Genomic DNA, 20,230 nt, shown 5'->3' with positions numbered 1-20,230 from the left:
ACCACATGTAGACACAAAACGACTACAAAGAGACACAGAAGACCACAAAGACACAACAACCACCACAAAGAGACACACAACAACCACCACAAAGAGACACAGAATGACCACAAAGAGACACAAAAGAACCACAAAGAGACACAAAACAACAACAAAGAGACACAAAACAACCACATGGAGACACAACAACTACAAAGAGACAAAAAATGACCACAAAGAGACAAAAATGACCACAAAGAGACACAAAACAACCACAAAGAGACACAAAACAACCACATGGAGACACAACAACTACAAAGAGACAAAAAATGACCACAAAGAGACAAAAATGACCACAAAGAGACACAAAACAACCACAAAGAGACACAAAACAACAACAAAGAGACACAAAACAACCACATGGAGACACAACAACTACAAAGAGACAAAAAATGACCACAAAGAGACAAAAATGACCACAAAGAGACACAAAACAACCACAAAGAGACACAAAACAACCACAAAGAGACACAGAATGAACACAAAGAGAGACACAACAACCACAAAGAGACACAGAATGACCACAAAGAGACACAAAACGACTACAAAGAGACTTAATTGACGAGTCATGTAAAACAACCAGAGTCAAGAGAAGCAGCAGCTTTTACATGTTTGGGCCGAATTTCTAATAATCTGTCCATGTCTATAGATATAGATGTTTTAGTGAGATAAATGACATCAATTCGTAAATGGTTTAAGACACACACACACACACACACACACACACACACACACACACACACACACACACACACACACACACACACACACACACACACACACTCTTATAAGGACTCCTAGTGTTGTGTTCCACCCAGGCCTGTGATGTAATTAACATTCACAGTCCACCACCTGATACTCCACAGTGACTCGTTCTCATTGAGAAGTTCACAAGGTACTTCTTTACTTCCACAGCCTGCGGATTAGTTGCCATGGAGACAAAGCTGTCCCGATACTTGGATTGGCTTTCTCCGGAAAAAAGTTTGAATTGTTTTGTTGACGAGAGGTTTTGCTCGCTCTCTCTCGAAAAAATCCTCCACTCGTCTTTTTTTTTTTTAATGCTTCAAACGAGATTTTAACGTTTTAGCGCCTGTTTTTTGGGGTGATTCATTCATCAAAAGGAGGGCTTTAAAGACAAACTGCGTCATGGTTAAAACACAGTGGTAAAAAATGAATAGACCCCACATTAATAACCTGATTATTCCTTCATGAATTATTCACCGCGAGGAGCTACAGTATGTTTGCTTTATCTGCCCAGGCCGTATTATTACTACCGCCTTAACATTGGATTGTTTGCATATTAGCCAGATTAATCACCAGAATGTTATGATTGTAGTCGCCGGCTTTTATCCATTAGGACTTCAAAAGAAAACAGACAGCAGCGCCACAAAATCACGTCCGATATTCAAAGCAAAAAGGTTCTCCGGGGCATCCTGTTGTGTAATGAATAAAAACATGTTTTGCCTCATAAAGGGGAGGATTATTCACGGAGGACAGTTAGGTGTTTTGTCGCCTAATGACTCGTTTTGAATCCTGTGATTGGAGTCGACACAGTAGAGGCTCTTTACTCCCTGGTTAAAATAATAATAATGGTCTACTGTGTTCAGGCCCCTGAGTAAACGCTCTGGGAGGAAAATACAAGGATGCATTAAATAAATGTCTTGTATAAATATAAAAAGGTATGTGAGAAGATCAACAACATGGTAGTATTCTATATTAATTGCTTGTAACACAATAATCCGGTGAAAAGACTCAAACCAACAACATATCGTAGGTGATTCCTCTGCAACAAAGACCGATGTTTGCGGAGGTTTGGATCCCGACAAGGATTCACAATAAACAATGTTTTTAGGGCGTCGAGAGGCGAGTCACAGTAGGAGTCCTTCCAGTGGGGGTTGGTTGACAATGAGGAAGATATGGAATAATGAGAGCTTCAGCTTCCTGGCATGAAAAACATCTTAAGATGGAATGTTTATGAAACCAGCAGCTGCACTGAAAAATATAAACAGCAAATTAAAGAGTATAACCAAACCCCCAAAACAGCTAAAAAACCCAATGGATTTACTTTTGTTGTTGATGGATTCACTTCAAAATCTTCAGATTTTTATCAGCGGTGTCAAAAATACTGACATACTTTACTCAAGTAAAAGTAAAAAAAAGGACATGCTCTGAAATGTACTCAAAGTATAAGGTAAAAAGCATCACTTTGAAGGACAGAAATCTACTCAAAGTTTAAAGTATCTCCATGAAGGACATTTCTACTGATTTTTTTTTGCAAGTCATTGAATCTTGAATCATATAAAGAATAAAAAAATAACAATAATGCATTAAAACTAAAGTAATTAGCCTGAAAATGTAAGAAATGTAAGTAAAGTACAGGTACCTGAAATTCTACTTTAGTGTAGTAATTAAGTATTTGTACTTTGTTTTTTCCCACCTATCATATAGTGTTATGTATATGCACAGAGCTTATGTTAATTGCTAGCATACACGTAGCTAGAGCTAATGCTAACGCTAGCATACACATATCCAAGCCTTGAACGCATGCTAAAAATTCACAAAGAGTTTCTATTGCAGTTGTTCGTCATAACAGGCATCGTTACATCACTTAGCTAACTATAATCGCAAAAACAATCAGCATGCTAGTTAGCGATTAGCGATTGCTAACTGACTTACCCGTCACTTAGCAAAAGCTACTTGAAATAATGAACATAAACGGTGAGTTAAAAAAGTAACCTCCGGGCTAAATGTTAACGTAGCGTAGACCAAGCCTTGCAGGTCACGTGGGTCCTTTTTATGGTCTGTAACCGTAGCACAAAATCATGAAGTAGCAACCTAGCTCGCTAACTAGCCAGCTTAAATGACAATTTTTTAACAATATCTCTTTATTCCAAGAGAGAAAAGGTGATAAATGTGATTGTTATGCTACATCGGAAATAAGCTAACGTCAACGCCTGCCCATGTTGATACTGTTTTTCATGTTCTAGAGGCGTTCTGGTTATGAATTTCCGTCAGCCAAAACTGGTGTACAACATAAAATATCTAAATTGCCCAAACAGCTTGAGAAATATCTCCCTTTATGACGATATTACACTCATTAATTCAGGGGTTTTCTTTTTGTGTTTGATGTCTTGAATTTCTCTTTGTTGTCGCTTGGTCTTTAAAATGCAGTTATTTTTCTTGCAAAATAATGAATATGTCAGTTTGTTATGTCTTAATTCATTATTAAGGCGTCATAATGCCGCCTACCACGTATCACAATGAAAACACCCCCGCCTCACCACGCTGACGAACGCTCAGCTAGCAGTCGTGTTGATAACGAGCCGCGGAGGCGTCGTGCTCAAAGCCAAGGAAGACTAAAAATATCCAGAGTCCACTTCTGTTTCAAGACGTGCCAGATACCAACAGCTATTACAATATCGCCTGAACGCTAGTTATCAAAACAAAGCCACACGTGTGAACGTTACACAAAAAGGATTTTAGAGGAAGAAAGCCGGTTTGATGAGCTTCTTTTGTCACCGTCGTGTTTTAGTCGCTGAAAGAGCGCCGACCCATCGAGTGCTTATATGACATTGAACCCGCCTCCTTTAAAGAGAATCATCTGCTCACTGAATCATGTAATTGCGTCGGGGGAAAACATTTGATGATCAAACCTCTTTTCTGTCTGTGAGGGGAGTTATTTACTACGCCGTTAACCATCTGACCCACGCTGCATCGGGGCAGATCAGCTGATCTTCCTATGATATCTAAGTGAGACATCATCACTATCCCTCATATCCCCGGCCGTGATCTTTGATGCAATCCCATAAACAAATTAGTTCACTTGTCAAAACCGGCTTTTTAAGACTTGCAGCCGAGGTAAAGGCCCGGAGACAGTTATTCATTCCTTTACTACCTCTCGGCTGGCTTACTGTAACTCTTTGTATCGTCGTCTCTGCAATGAAAGCGAAACGCAGCTGCTCGTCTTCTTACTGGAAAAAGCTGAAGGGATCACGTATCACCGGATTGGCCTCGCTCCGCTGGCTTCCTGTCCCGTTTCGTGATTGATTTTGAGATTTTGTTGCATGTTTTTTAAGGCTTTAAATGGACCGGCACCACCGTATCTCACAGATCTATTGCATCTCCGGTTAGAGCGCAGAGGTCGACCAATCAGGTCGCTCCTGAACGTCCCCAGAAACACTAAAACAGTGGCGACCAAGCTTTTATTCTCTGGAATCGATTCATAGAACATTTAGATCGCAGCTGAAGACTCACCTCACTGTATGTAAGTTGATCTTAACCTTCATCTTCTATGTGCTGCATGTATTTGACTCCTGTTATCTTCTCTTTACCAATAACTAGTACAGATAATAACACTATTGACACTCTAATACTAGTTTTTGGGGTCATTATTATAGTATCATATAATAAATGATAATATTTGATTATTTTGACCTAAGCGATGAGAACAGAGACCCAACGATGAGGATAAACAACAATGTGGGTATTTATGTCTAGATGACGTTTTTCTAAGTGTTGATAGAGCAGCTACAGTGTTAGCATAGCCTAGCTCCCATCCATCAGAACTCCATTGAGAATACAAGCATTTTAAAAATAGTTTGCTAACAAACCATGACTATAGATTTTTCACACACGTCATCATTACGTCGTTATTCCAGCGTCGTTTTCTATCCTTTTATCGCATTTAAATCACAACAAAATAGTGTATTTTGGGTTTGTATGTGATGTTATTCACAGTGAAAACAGCTCTGTGAAATTCGCCGAGTGCCTCTGGGTGATGTTACGAACGCAGACAGGATGTTGTTTGATTAACTGGAGTTCATCTGAGACTTCACATTAGGAACAAAGCAGCTAAAGTGGTTATTTCAGTCACGATGGATGAAACATTGCTGCTGGAAATTCCTGCATCTTACAGCTTTTGAGGAGAAATCTTTGACCCGTGTTTATATCCTGACGGCCACAACTGCATCACAGATGGACATAAAAAAGAAAAAAATGTCTCCCCCTGACTAGCTTTTTTATAAAAAAGTCAATGTTCAAAGTTAATACTCAAGATGGAGATTCTTCTGCAAGATTTGATTGTTTTGAAACTTCAGTTTCGGAAGCTGAACATGATAAACACCCGCTCTACTTTCTTAATATTATTTGTAATATTAAAATTCCACCTTCACCAAATGATGCATGTGATTGATCAGCAGCCTGAGAGTGAACAACAAACAAACAAACAACTCATTTGTCTCCTTTACTTTGATATTATGAGGAATCTGAAGTCATGGTTGGTTGCGTAACGTCGCCATAGCAACACCAACGATCCCCCAAAAGATTACCTAATTATGGATATCCCTACTGTGAGCGCATCGGATCTGTTTATGTGAACAAAGTGTTCGGCTTTGGCAGTTTTGGACTTTTTAAATCCCAGCAACCCCCGATATAAAACATGACCACAAATGGGATTCATTAAAAAGTGCTTTCCTGCAGCTCTGCGTGTTGTTGAACCCGCGTCTGACTTTTATGACAGCGGCTTCGTCGCCGCAGACGAGGACGCCGGCTTTAAAGCTCGCGAAAACAAAAACACAAAACGCACGTTGCATGGTGTGATTTTAACATCAACAGACGTGACCAGCTCGGCTCCTCGCCGCCCCGTCACGTTGGATGAGGCGGCGGTGGCGGCGGCGGCGCCCTCGGGACTCGTGCTGCCGGGTTTTAAACACTGCTGGCAGCCTTCAGGAGAACGCCACGGGTTCTTGAGGGAAGTTTAAACTTTGTGCTCACAAGAGACGCTCGTCGAGCCGAGGCGCTTCATGTCTGCCCGGGGGAATCCCGCCGGTTATCTGGGCCTCCGGGATCAAGCAGGTTTTCGCCTCGACGCGACCACCTGTCTGATCTCACCCCTTTGATGAGATTACTCACACTGGGATTTGAGGTTGTGCTTGTTGTTTTGATGTGATGCTCTCGTAACGCCGCGGAATGAAGGAGGACAGATGTCTCCCTGCGTTTCAGGCCTGATGAAAAAGAAACAAACACTTATTCCTCCGCATATATTCAGTGAATTCAAGGAGCGGTGCATCTGGAGGTAAATGTAATTTATTAGATGGAGTGCATTATGTACACACAGAGAAAACACATTACCGTTGGTTAAACATGCTTAAAAACAAGATAAGAGCACGTCTGCTAATCAAAGACGCATATTAGTAAAACACTTTGTGAATGCGCTGTGATTGGACGTCGGCTGGTTTTAAAACACTTAAAAGTGCACAAATTACCTCGCGGTATAATGAGCAATGCAAAACAGGGGGCAATCACACACAACACACACACACACACACACACACACACACACACTTTCATGCTTTTCCGTTTTGAAATCAGATTTGAAGCATTGATTTGATATTCTGCTCCGATTGGACAAGCAAATCACATTTCAGACTGTGTGTGTGTGTGCGTGTGTGTGTGTGTGTGTGTGTGTGTGTGTGTGTGCAGCCACAGCGTTGAAATGAGATCTAATTTGCTTTTTTTCACTCAACAGCGTGGAACACACCGTCTGAGGAAACACTTTAAAACATGGCAGCTCTCACTTTCACCTACAAATAAGAACGTGTTGGACCATTCGGTGCAATGAATAGATGGGTTTGTTTGTGTTGCAGTATAATCTGTGAGTGGGAGTCATGCACTATAAGTATGTCAACGGACCATGTTAACACAGTGGTGGGGGGGCGTTCATGCATGTGTGTGCCACAGGATGCTTTTACATACTGCAAGATGGTGTTAACGTCAGTAAAGACGGATGTATTTACAGCAAAGCCCCTCGCTGTTTCCCAGCCTGCCGTGGGGGATTTCTCTCCCCCTTCATGTCCATAAATACATGTCCACACAGAGAGAGCGTTTCTCCGGCTCTTCTCGGGCAGAGGGTTTTTTTTTTGACTGGCAGGCGGCGTAATCACCTTCCAGCTCGGAAGGAGGGATTAAGCAGCATGAATGCAAATGGCAGATGTGACACACGTGCATACATCACGGCTGCAGGTGCGTTGGCTGCCGACGCCTCGCACCAAACGAATGGTTGGCGACTAGATTGGAGATCTCGACGGAGACGGATGGAGATTTTTCTAGATGTTCATGTTTTGAGAGATTGCCTCAGACGCGATGCGACTTCCTGACAGTGAAAGGAAACACAATGAAGTCGGAGATGGCGGTTGGTTTGCTTCCGCGTGGTCGGCGGTTATTATCTCCTGTGGACTAATGAGGCTGTGAGCAGCTTGGATGTGTTAATCATTATTTACACACATAGTGACACTGATGGATTGACCGTTAATCCAGTCTCAGACCAAGTGGTGTATGGATGACACGACAATTTGCAACGTCATTGTTGACTTGTTGCATGTCATGTAGGCTGTAACGGCTGCTTCTCACCATCCTGCATGTCTCTACCCATCTAGTTTGTGTCTGATGGCGTGCCGATATCAGGCGGCAACCCACCGGTTCTGAAAAGTGAAGCCAAAGCCGAGGTGCCTTAAACCTGCATTCTCTCTACTGACCATCAGGGGGCGACTCCTCTGGTTGCAGAAAGAAGTCTGATTGCATGGAATAGAGTCGAGAGAGGTGGTATAAGATGCTGTACGAGTGTAACTTTCTCATGGTAAATTCAGACTTTTTCACCTTCAGAGGTTGGTAACGATTTCCTAAATACACAATCATGTGGAAGGAATTGTTCAACATCTCGTTCTGTACGCTTGTTGTTGAAGATTAGTACCTCTTTCATATTTGTGAGGGACATATGAAGTAAAAACACTATATAATTATGAATACAGAGTATGTGTAAGTACACATTTAAAGTACGTTTTTGTAGTCGGTGGGGAAATGTGTTAAGAGCAGTGTACAGGGGCAAAAAAATCTATGGTCGTTCATAGAGAAAGGCTTTTAAGTAATTAAATTCCTAGTGTGCACACTAAAGGAGCTTTATGTGAGGTCTGGGTCCTTTTTTATTGGCCGTTCCTCGTGGTTTGTTGCAGATGGCGTTTCAAACATTTTGTCGCGACTTTCCGGGCCGATCGCCTTGATGTATTCAAATCTTGCAGTTATATTTTGACTGATGCAGCAGCAGTTTGGTCACAGGTGATTTGGCCTCTTTGGAGGTGCTTTAAAAAATAAAAAAAGGTGCTGCAATTACCGGAAGTTCAGAACTGCTGCCACCTACTATTAATCTGAACCCATTTTTAATATGATTAAATTACTTCAAAATCAAAGTCAAATCCCTGTCTGTTGTATTTGCTGCCTGCTGTTGTATTATTATACTGCATGAATCTCATACAAATACTGCACAAGCTTGCTTCCTCAAAAGAAAGACATCACTGCACATTAAATGTATTATTTAAACATAAACGATCGTCAAAATGGAAAGAACATAAATGTAATTAAATCAGGAGGATAAAACAGTCATCAGGTAGAAACAGTAAATCTCTGGTAAAGAGATGCGTCTTTAACATTTCTGTGAACGCGTCCACAGATTAAGAGCCCTTCAGGCTGCCTCCGCAGGCTCTTTTGTTCTTAATATTTCACCACAGAGCTTGTTTGAGTCGGTGTGTGTCGGGTAATCACGCGCTGACAAGGCCTTCTTTAAATATACATGGGAATCATGCACATGCCAGGTATTTATTGAGGCTCGATCTGTGCATTGTTACCCGAGTTGTCTCATTCCAGAACACGAGGAGAGGCACACCCGCTGATAACAACTTCAGGTCCAATTAGTTTTATTTCCGCGGAGGCAGCCTGCGCTGTAAAAAAAAGAAAGAAAAAAAGGTGTAAAAATAATTAAAAGTTCAATTTCCTCGGTTCACCTTCCCTAATGCCGAGTAATTTACCTTTTAGGCCTTCCTCACTCAAACCGAACTGAGATGCACGTGTAGCCTTTCTTAGCATTTACTGTTTATGAGAAGTGGAATGGTTTTGACCCTCACCATCTTGGTTTCCGGGACATCGCCATCTTGTTTTTCTGCAACCAGAACACGAGAGGGTGGAGCTAAGCACGATCAAAAGGCCGGCGTTTTAAGGTGACCAAAACTGTTGCAATTAACTTTCATTTACTTTGATTTACCGTGTGAAAGTTGCAAGAAGAAAACACTCCCTGGCACTGTGGTAGCACCCTGTCAATCAGCAGATAAGCCCCGCCCCCTAAAGCATCCCCTGCTTTCTGGTCTGGTGGACTCTAAATGGACCATAATGTACTAAATGAACATCATGCTGGATTGAAGAAGATTTGAAACTAGAGATTGAGACCATAAACTCATGTTTACAATGTTTACTGAGATAATACATCAAGAGAGAAGTAGGACCATTTTCTCATAGACTTCTATACAACCAGAGAGGAGTCGCCCCCTGGTGGCCAGCAGAGAGAAGTAGGATCATTTTCTCATAGACTTCTATACAACCAGAGAGGAGTCGCCTCCTGGTGGCCAGTAGAGAGAAGTAGGACCATTTTCTCATAGACTTCTATACAACCAGAGAGGAGTCGCCCCCTGGTGGCCAGCAGAGAGAAGTAGGACCATTTTCTCATAGACTTCTATACAACCAGAGAGGAGTCGCCCCCTGGTGGCCAGCAGAGAGAAGTAGGACCATTTTCTCATAGACTTCTATACAACCAGAGAGGAGTCGCCCCCTGGTGGTCAGCAGAGAGAAGTAGGACCATTTTCTCATAGACTTCTATACAACCAGAGAGGAGTCGCCCCCTGGTGGCCAGCAGAGAGAAGTAGGACCATTTTCTCATAGACTTCTATACAACCAGAGAGGAGTCGCCCCCTGGTGGCCAGCAGAGAGAAGTAGGACCATTTTCTCATAGACTTCTATACAACCAGAGAGGAGTCGCCCCCTGGTGGCCAGCAGAGAGAAGTAGGACCATTTTCTCATAGACTTCTATACAACCAGAGAGGAGTCGCCCCCTGGTGGTCAGCAGAGAGAAGTAGGACCATTTTCTCATAGACTTCTATACAACCAGAGAGGAGTCGCCCCCTGGTGGCCAGCAGAGAGAAGTAGGACCATTTTCTCATAGACTTCTATACAACCAGAGAGGAGTCGCCCCCTGGTGGCCAGCAGAGAGAAGTAGGACCATTTTCTCATAGACTTCCATACAACCAGAGAGGAGTCGCCCCCTGGTGGTCTGTGGAGAGAATGAAGGTTTAAGGTATTCAGATTTGGCTTTCATTTTTCATCACTGACCCATCCAAAACTGAGGCTAGATAGTTGGAGCGACATCCTTTGCAGCTTAGGAGCAAGAAGTAGGATCTAACAGACTTCCATATAATCAAACTTCTTTTTGCAATCAGAGTAGGCGCCCCCTGCTGGTGATTAGTAAGAATGCAGATTGAAGGCACTTCAGCCTCTTCAGACCTGGTGGTCCTGCCTGCTTCAGGCCGACACACTCGTCTCCTGGTTTTCCCTTGAACACACACAAGTGTGCAGGTGGGCGTAGAGAGCGTTTGCATACGCAGCGGATCCGTTTGGCGGCGAGCGTGGCGGCGTGCAGCGTGATTACATTCCACCGTGTCGTGTTACACAACCGCAGACATCGGTTGGCTCATCCACGCGGCGAACAATATCGTCACGGTTACTTAATTTGTTTTGTGCGCTCTCGTCTAAAAAAAATCCCCCTTGTTGAATTGATATGATGCATTACATCTTTTAGTGAACAGCTTTTAATCAATGCTCAATGATAATGCACAGAGGAGTTTAGTCATCACATTTGTCTTTGTAACAATCACCCAACACATTGTTACGCTGCGATGGAAATGTCAGTCTCTCTTCATCAGTTCGTTGGTCCAAAGCCAAATATCTCCTCAACCATTGGATGAACCGCCAGGAAATTTGGTAAAGACATTCATGATCCTCAGTGGAAGAATTCAGATCGCTTACTTCAATACTCCACTCCAAAATAGTAAAAATAACACACTAAAATGTCTCATTATGCCAAGTACCTCTAATTATATTGGGCTCTATTGTCATTTGATGACTGTTTGAAACTCTCAGAGATCGACATAGGTGTGTTTTTGTGTTTTTTTTGGGGTGGGGGGCACAGAGGATCTTTAAGGAAAAGATAGCTGGAACCTGAAGGCTTATTGCGGGTGCAGCAAGTTGTTCTAGTTATGAATCAGAAATGAATGAATGAAGACAAATTTTGAAAAGTGTAGAAGGGCAATGATGGCCAAGCCCACGCTCATTTATGTCCAAGTTGTTGTTTAGTTGCTAAATAGATTTTGACCAAACGAGAATGGATCAAAATCTTTTTTTAAAGATACTTCCAAAATACCACAGTGATGCCCTGACAGCGTTACTTTGTCCACCACTGATTATGCAGGATGAATGGGTTAATCCAGACGTCTAACACTAACATGAAGTCAAAAAGCTTCATATAAAACACTATAAAACGGGGACTCATCTCCAGTCGACTCCTTGCAGACACAACTTCCTGTTTGTTTTGCTGCCTTGGAAGAGGACATCTTGATCTCACCTTCAATGAAAAGTTTAATTTGTTAGGAAGATTCACGATTGCCCACACTGCATGAATGCTAAGCATGTGCAGCCGATCCATCGCTATGCCAACAGCACTCGGCGCTATAAATGAAAAACATCCCTTTTTAATTTGGCAGCGCTTTTTCCTCTCCGTAAACACAGTCAAGGTCAAACTGGTCCTGAACGCACAGCGTTTCATACACCAATGTGCTTTTCTGTACATCAAATGATACAATATTCAACATTACTGGAACCCTACATCATCCCATCGCATTTTAAAGATACTGAAAGCCCAACAATAGACACAATTCGCTTTTATTCCTAAACAATCCAATTTTATGATATACTCTATAATATTTTATCACCATTCCCACTATAATGCTTTGACATCATTTATTTATTATTTGATTCTGTGCTTTTTATGTATTCTGCTGGTTTCTGTTTTATTTTTAACAAAAGCACGTCTTTGTCTGTATGTTGATGCATCCATTCTTGTTTTATTGGGCATAAATCTCAATTTTTTGTCCATGAAGCGAATCTAAATCCCCCACGAGTCGACTCGCTCGGATAAAAGATATTTATTTCCCATCAGTGCTGTTGATATTCATCTTCATGGCTCTGATTCCTCAGTGAACGCTGGTGTCATGCTGTTGTGAAAATGGGCTTTCAGTCGGCTCACGTGCCTCACACACACACACACACACACACACACACACACACACACACACACACACACACACACACATACACACACACACACACACACACACACACACAGCTGTGTTTTTGACATCTCGATGACAACTCAGCTCAGCAAATTATTAAACGCTAGTCACGGTGTGAAATCATAGTCTGCATGTTAATAATGACTTGGATATGTTGGGGATTGTTAGGCAGACCTGCTGGAAAGTTACTGTTTCAGATGATTTATGAAGAGTTTTAAGGTGGCGCCAGGAGATAATGGGATCATTGTGTGAGTGAGTGAGAGTGCATCTATATCTATCTATATACAGTATATATATATATATATATATATATATATATATATATATATATATATGAGGAGGGTGAGGATGGCGAGGATTGTGAGGATGGCGAGGATGGTTAAGAGGGTGAGGAGGGTGAGGATGGCGAGGATGGTTAAGAGGGTGAGGAGGGTGAGGATGGCGAGGAGGGTGAGGATGGTGAGGAAGGGCGAGGAGGGTGAGGATGGTGAGGATGGTGAGGAAGGGCGAGGAGGGTGAGGATGGTGAGGAGGGTGAGGAAGGGCGAGGAGGGTGAGGATGGCGAGGATGGTTAAGAGGGTGAGGAGGGTGAGGATGGCGAGGAGGGTGAGGATGGTGAGGAGGGTGAGGATGGCGAGGAGGGTGAGGATGGTGAGGAAGGGCGAGGAGGGTGAGGATGGTGAGGAAGTCGAGGATGGCGAGGAGGGTGAGGATGGTGAGGAAGTCGAGGATGGCGAGGAGGGTGAGGATGGCGAGGATGGTTAAGAGGGTGAGGAGGGTGAGGATGGCGAGGAGGGTTAAGAGGGTGAGGAGGGTGAGGATGGCGAGGAGGGTGAGGATGGTGAGGAGGGTGAGGAAGGGCGAGGATGGTGAGGAGGGTGAGGATGGCGAGGATGGTTAAGAGGGTGAGGAGGGTGAGGATGGCGAGGAGGGTGAGGATGGTGAGGAAGTCAAGGATGGCGAGGAGGGTGAGGATGGTGAGGATGGCGAGGATGGTTAAGAGGGTGAGGAGGGTGAGGATGGCGAGGAGGGTGAGGATGGTGAGGAGGGTGAGGAAGGGCGAGGATGGTGAGGAGGGTGAGGATGGCGAGGATGGTTAAGAGGGTGAGGAGGGTGAGGATGGCGAGGAGGGTGAGGATGGTGAGGAAGTCAAGGATGGCGAGGAGGGTGAGGATGGTGAGGATGGCGAGGATGGTTAAGAGGGTGAGGAGGGTGAGGATGGCGAGGAGGGTGAGGATGGTGAGGAAGGGCGAGGAGGGTGAGGATGGTGAGGATGGCGAGGATGGCGAGGAGGGTGAGGATGGTGAGGATGGTGAGGAGGTTGAGGATGGTGAGGATGGTGAGGAGGGTGAGGATGGTGAGGAGGTTGAGGATGGTGAGGATGGTGAGGAGGGTGAGGATGGTGAGGAGGGTGAGGATGGTGAGGATGGTGAGGAGGGTGAGGAGGGTGAAGATGGCCTGGCTGTTCTTTGTGAGGGGGAGAGAGCCAGCAAATCATCAACCTATCCGTTTCATACTTTATATTCAAGTAATAACATGAAAAGGTAAATCAGAAAGTAATCTGAAGCAAAACAAACCAATAAAATGTATTATAATAATCACCCACTTATCAATTTCAGTCAGTTCAATCAGCTGTAATCACTAGAGGTGTCCACTGTAATATCATATAAATAACACTTATCTTATTAAAACAATATGTATAATCACTAGAAGAACCATGCAAAAACAAGGATTCCGTTGTGATCAAGAGAATAATTAAACTCCAGATTTGACATTGAGCTAAATAACGACGCCGTGACCTCGATTCCTCCTCATAATGACGTCCAAGGAGGAAAAAACAAGCCTGAACATTTTAACTTTCCCAAAATAGCATCACCATGTTAAAAAGCGTGAAATGATTGAAATTGCGGTTGCATAAGATACAATTCTCTCCCTCTCTATATAAGTGGCCGAGTGGAAAGCCGTCCTCGCTGCTGCTGCTGCTCTGTGCGCACTGCAGTTATCATGTCGCCCTGTTTTGTCATTTTAGTGGAGATGTTCATCGGAGACTAGCTTTAAACAAGGGAGGGGGGAGGCGACCCTCCTTCTACGGACCAGCACGCTACGACTGTGTATCTGACTAAGCATGTCAGGCCATTAACACCCCCTCCACATCACAGCCATTCATAAGGAGCAGGGGAACCTTTCGCTCTTCACAGATGAGTTTCATGGCGTTGCGTCTCATGTTTCCTCTCTGCAGCAGAAAGCCTTTTTTCTCTCCTTCTGTGTTTGTACATGATGAGGACATCAAAGCTGCCGCCACCCGCGGGGCGCCACTGTAGGCTCCCTTTGTGTGTGTGTGTGTGTGTGTTTTCATATAAACGTTGGGGAGTGTAAGGTGTAGCTTCGTGGCGTCACGGTATTTTAATGACGATCCACTTACAGACATCTAATGAGTCTCCTGCTTCATTACTCAACCCGGAGTGGATACTTCCAGAGAGTGTTGACAGATTGTGCCAATTACCGGCATAATGGGCTTATAAGCGGGGGGGGGGGGGGGGAGCGGCACGCTGGATGAATATGACGTGTGTGTGTGTGTGATTCAACATGGATCATGTGATGAAATGAGGGTCTAAGCTTTGTTCTTATTTGTAGAGAAAACATTTCATTCTTTTTTTGCTGGATCAGCTGTTATTCGTGTCAACAGGTGCTTTCACGCAGGTTTCTAATTTGCATATAAAAACAGACATTTTGAAAATGGTTTGGTGTGTCATTAAAAGCAAAACGCGAGAGAATGAACGCCATCGAAAGACAGAATTGGCGACTAGTAGACGAAGATTTACTGAAGAGATGAAATATAATAGTAGCTGAAAAACATCAGCGATGAGGAGAACGTAACCTTCCTCACGATGAATACGTAAAAAAACAATTATAGTTCCAACGCTAAAGCATCCCTGCTTTCTGGTCTGGTGGACTCTAAATGGACCTGTCAATCAGCAGGTAAGCCCCGCCCCCTAAAGCATCCCCTGCTTTAAATGGACCTGTCAATCAGCAGGTGAGCCCCGCCCCCTAAGCATCCCCTGCTTTCTGGTCTGGTGGACTCTAAATGGACCATAATGTACTAAATGAACATCATGCTGGATTGAAGAAGACTTGAAACTAGAGATTGAGACCATAAACTCATGTTTACAATGTTTACTGAGATAATACATCAAGAGAGAAGTAGGACCATTTTCTCATAGACTTCTATACAACCAGAGAGAAGTCGCCCCCTGGTGGCCAGCAGAGAGAAGTAGGACCATTTTCTCATAGACTTCTATACAACCAGACAGGAGTCAGTTTCCGATAATTCTGCTTTCGATAGTCCGATAGCACCGCTAACTATCTAACTCGTTAATCCATCCATCCATCCATTTTCTAACGCTTATCCTGTATTCAGGGTCGCGGGGGGGCTGGAGCCGATCCCAGCTGTCATTGGGTGAAGGCAGGGTACACCCTGGACAGGTCGCCAGTCTATCACAGGGCCAACATGTAGAGACAAACAACCATTCACGCTCACATTCACACCTACGGGCAATTTAGAGTCACCAATTAACCTATCCCCATCCTGCATGTCTTTGGACTGTGGGAGGAAGCCGGAGAACCCGGAGAGAACCCACGCTTACACGGGGAGAACATGCAAACTCCACACAGAAGGAACCCGGGGCCGACCCGGGGATCGAACCCGAGACCCTCTTGCTGTGAGGCGAGAGTGCTACCCACTACACCACCGTGCAGCCCACTCGTTAATTTTTCATAAAAAAAAACAAATGATGTGAAATACAAGAGGCCTTTCCTTTAACTCCGGCGCTCCATTAACTCAATCAGCTTGGCGTCAAATTTTCAAATTGCTATTTCCATCCAATTACATTTTTCGTTCATCTCTTGCATTTTATTTTCTGATGGCTTTGCTCATCGCCACATTTTTGATCAGGTCACGGTCGCCCCGATCAATCAGCCAGCCAGTGAGCCACGTTCACTCTCTCTCTGTCTCTCTCCGGCCGTCGCCTCTGCAGTCTGACAAAGACCGAACAGAATCCATTAAAACCTTGAGGCAGCCAGAACAAAGTCCGTACCTCTGCAGCTTCTAAACCTCATAAAGCCGGTGACCCCCGGTGGAAACCCCGGTTGTCGGGGAGCGTGCAGTTATTTTGTGTAAATGTCAGCAGCAGTGTGCTCTTCCCTGTCGGTTTCCAACAGCGAGCCACTTTTCTTTTGGCGAGTGTGGAAAATGTGTGGCAACATCAGGTCCAGGTCCAGGTCCAGGTCCAGTGGGAGGGGGGGCAGCCTGGGTTGTGCACAAGAAGCAACCTCTGCATGTCGAATGAGTTGCAGACAGCAGCAACAACACACCGGGTCTCTGTGTGTGTGTGTGTGTGTACAGGGTATGATTTCCGTGTGCACGAGGGTGGATGGGGCTGCGACGCACCGATTGGCTGGGCTCCCTCGTAGGCGTGGCCAGAATATGAATGACTGCTCCTGCCTTTCGCGCTGCCAGGTTTTTCGGGGACGGTTACCGAGGAGGGATGGGGTGTTTGGGATTGTGCGAGTGGAGGGGAGAGCATCGCAGCTTGTGAGGGAAGGGAGGAAAGAAAAGGGGAAGAGGAGGAGGAGGAGGAGAGGGAGGACACAGAGCGAGAGAGAGAGAGAGAGAGAAAGAGGGGAGGGGAGCTTCAGGCAGCGAGACCGGACTACCGCTCAAACACTGCAGTCTTTCTTTTCACCGCTCTGAGGAAAAAAACTACACTCTCCTCTTCTGCTTCTTCCTCCTTGTCTCGCTGCTCGGCCATGACCCCGGCGGACACCTTGATCTCCTTCCTCCACTTAGAGAAGAGGAGTGAAACGCTGTAGCGGAGGACGGAGAGAGAGAAGTGGGGAGGGGGGGGACGGCGGCGCAACACTTTTGCCTCACTGATGAGACTCTGGAAATTAATTAACGGCCGTCAGCAGAGAGAAGGGGGAGCGTGGAGAGAGAGGTGCAGGGAGGGGAATAAGAGGGGAGAACTGCTGGATGTGTGAAGAGGAGGCTGTTGGCGGGGAGGAAGAGTAATCCCCAGACACTTTTCAGAGAGGGAAAAAAGGACAAGTTAGGGCAGCGAGCGGGAAATTGAGCAAGGCAGGAATTCAACAGGGACGCTCGCAGGCGTTATTCATCCTCTCATCCTCCCATCCGTCCCTCCCTCATCTCTTTATTTGATTTTTTTTTTTGCATGTCAGCAAAAGCACATCGGCAGGCGCCACCACACATGACTTAGACCTCGATGCAATCCTGCAACGTTCTCCTGAGTGAAAGAAGTTGATTGGTTGCCGAGAGCAACCTGCTCAGGGTCTCGCTCTCTCATGAGACCAGGTAGGACGTCTCTGGATCATCCCCCCCCCAACGCAGCCGAAAGGAAAAGGTGGAGTGCGGGAGCCCCTCCGGTCCGTTTTGCCTGATTGAACCGCGACGAGATGAAACCGCTAAGCAGTTTATCTGTCGGAGCGTGACACCTGTGTTTGAGTGATTACAGACAGGAGGAGGGGGTGGTGGTGGGGGGGATACAGGGATGTACAGATGTGTGTGTGTGCGTGTTGGGATTATGTCCTAAATACATAGAATTACACAAGTGTTGCAGCAGGATTATGCAGCTGAATGTAGTGGCACCGGAGGCTTAAAGAGTCGGGACTCAGCACATTACCGTCCACAGATTAAGTCACACCTGGGCTAAAACACATTCACATCTTTCCAAGGGGTCGCAACTATTTGGAGGTAAACCGCTCAGTGGAATAACTTCTGGTCCCCCGTCCTGGACTTTGCTCACACCCCCCCCTCCCTTGAAGTGCACAGACTATTAAAAGTCTTCTCAAAGGGCTCATCCGGCTTCACACAATGAGACGCTCGAGCACGGACGAGACTCCGTACCGACGCAGTCCGTCTCTGGACAGCAAGCCCGACACGCCGCCGTTCACGTCCGGCTTCCACCGCTTCAGCGGCGAGTTCGAGTACAAGCGGCCGCCGTTCGCGTTCGGCTTCCACACGACCAAAGGGCCGCAGACGTCCAAGGGGCGCTACGCCCAGGGGAAGAAGTATGTGGTGTTTTACCTGGACCTCTCCTTCATATTCCTCCTAGAACTGCGGCGCTGCAGGATGGCCGAGGGTTGCATGATGGCCCTGCGATACGGAATGGTCTTCTTCAACCTGCTTTTCTGGGTGAGTCTGAATGATCTGGATTACTTTTTGCTTTTTACTAAATGTTTTAAATGTTGTTCAGCAGAAAGGGGGCTTTCTGGACTTATGTGCTCATATTTGTGTTGAGAGGAGGCTCGGTTGTGTGCAGAGTGATGTGTGTGTGTGTGTGTGTGTGTGTGTGTGTGTGTGTGTGTGTGTGTGTGTTTGAGTGTGTGTGTGTGTGTGTGTGTGTGTGTGTGTGTGTGTGTGTGTGTGTGTGAGAGAGAGGAAAGACAGATCATGCATTTAGATCATGTGAACAAAGCCCACTGTGTGGGTGAGTGGAGCTGTTTCTGCTCCCTATACAGTACTTTACATGTGGGTGTATTCTGCATTGTTTGCCGTGTGTTAAGCTTTGGCATATTTGGGCTCTGCATTATGTGTTGGCTGCTTAATCACAGTTACCGATGCTTCACCTCCCCCCTCCTCCCTCCTCCTCCATGCACTAAAGCATCAAAGTCGTCAATCTGCTGTATCTGGATGATGGGATCAGTTTTCCGAGGGGGACGTTTCATCGTTCCTGCAGCTCCACTGCAGATCACTTTCATTTCCACAGTGAGACTGTCATGTTCCACCGCTTGGGCTTCACATTTAAATATCTTGATTTCTTTTTTGAGAATCTGTTGCAAGTTTGTGGCCCCGCGGCTACCTTGCTGGGACCACTTTGATTGGTCGTACTTGTGTTCGTACTGGTAAAAGGAAGAGGCCTTGATCGCTGAAATGCAATCTAGCTGCCGGGATGCTCGGGGAATAGGTGACCTCTTCAACTCAGCATCTTCTCTGAGCCGTAAAGCTCTGTCAGAGAAAGGGGGGCCGCGGCGTTATTAGCACACCGAGTGTGTCGGGATATCTATTAAGACCACGCGACCGTGCCGAGCTTCCCCTCCTGAGACGCCCCCAAATTGTGTTACGATCCTCCGGGTAAGAACGGAGATTTCCAATATAAAAGCACGTGTTGAAACACACATCTGCCTCTGATTGCAGCAGCTGATGGCGAATGTAAGACCACGATGTCGCCACCGTTTCACACAGCAGTTCCCAAGCTGTTGTTATGCGTTGAGTGATTTGTCCAGACCCGTCTCGTTTATGGAGGGTGACTTCACAGGTGTTGGATGTGACGTGACCTCAATATTCTGTAGACGGCAAAGTCGGCACAGATTATATGGACTTGCTTTTCGCTTGTATGGCTTCCTGTCAGGACGGAAGGATGTCCTGTTGTCCCGGAGCTGAGAGGAACATCATTAACGTCAACTTTACAGCTAAATGGACCATAATGTACTAAATGAACATCATGCTGGATTGAAGAAGACTTGAAACTAGAGATTGAGACCATAAACTCATGTTTACAATGTATACTGAGATAATACATCAAGAGAGAAGTAGGACCATTTTCTCATAGACTTCTATACAACCAGAGAGGAGTCACCCCCTGGTGGCCAGCAGAGAGAAGTAGGACCATTTTCTCATAGACTTCTATACAACCAGAGAGGAGTCGCCCCCTGGTGGCCAGCAGAGAGAAGTAGGACCATTTTCTCATAGACTTCTATACAACCAGAGAGGAGTCGCCCCCTGGTGGCCAGCAGAGAGAAGTAGGACCATTTTCTCATAGACTTCTATACAACCAGAGAGGAGTCGCCCCCTGGTGGCCAGCAGAGAGAAGTAGGACCATTTTCTCATAGACTTCTATTCAACCAGAGAGGAGTCGCCCCCTGGTGGCCAGCAGAGAGAAGTAGGACCATTTTCT

At 45.3% G+C, this 20,230-nt stretch overlaps 1 protein-coding gene and 1 long non-coding RNA gene across 4 annotated transcripts in view; one reads left to right on the top strand and one right to left on the bottom strand.

Annotated features, from left to right (window-relative positions):
• The window catches only part of LOC311012922, a 131,561-nt gene that overhangs the window by 11,960 nt on the left and 99,371 nt on the right, over positions 1 to 20,230 (bottom strand). The window contains exon 5 of one of the 2 annotated variants that reach the window (XR_014597084.1): positions 5,950 to 6,041. The exons of the other annotated variant lie outside the window; for it this stretch is intronic. This is a non-coding gene — a long non-coding RNA (uncharacterized lncRNA). Of the gene's footprint in view, positions 1 to 5,949; positions 6,042 to 20,230 lie in introns of those variants that run through there. 2 annotated transcript variants of the gene reach the window in all.
• The window catches only part of tspan4a (tetraspanin 4a), a 126,622-nt gene that overhangs the window by 9,332 nt on the left and 97,060 nt on the right, over positions 1 to 20,230 (top strand). The window contains exon 2 of one of the 2 annotated variants that reach the window (XM_084008719.1): positions 18,389 to 18,468. In XM_084008719.1, the coding sequence (XP_083864845.1) occupies positions 18,406 to 18,468 (63 nt within the window). In that variant the 5' untranslated portion in view covers positions 18,389 to 18,405. Of the gene's footprint in view, positions 1 to 17,839; positions 18,469 to 20,230 lie in introns of those variants that run through there. The other variant, XM_084008718.1, reaches the window with a different exon arrangement.

This window comes from Eutrigla gurnardus, assembly GCF_963514095.1.
Source record: "Eutrigla gurnardus genome assembly, chromosome: 1".
NCBI lineage: Eukaryota > Metazoa > Chordata > Actinopteri > Perciformes > Triglidae > Eutrigla > Eutrigla gurnardus.
Note: the sequence above shows the minus strand (reverse complement) of the source record. Positions and strands in the feature narration are given on the sequence as shown.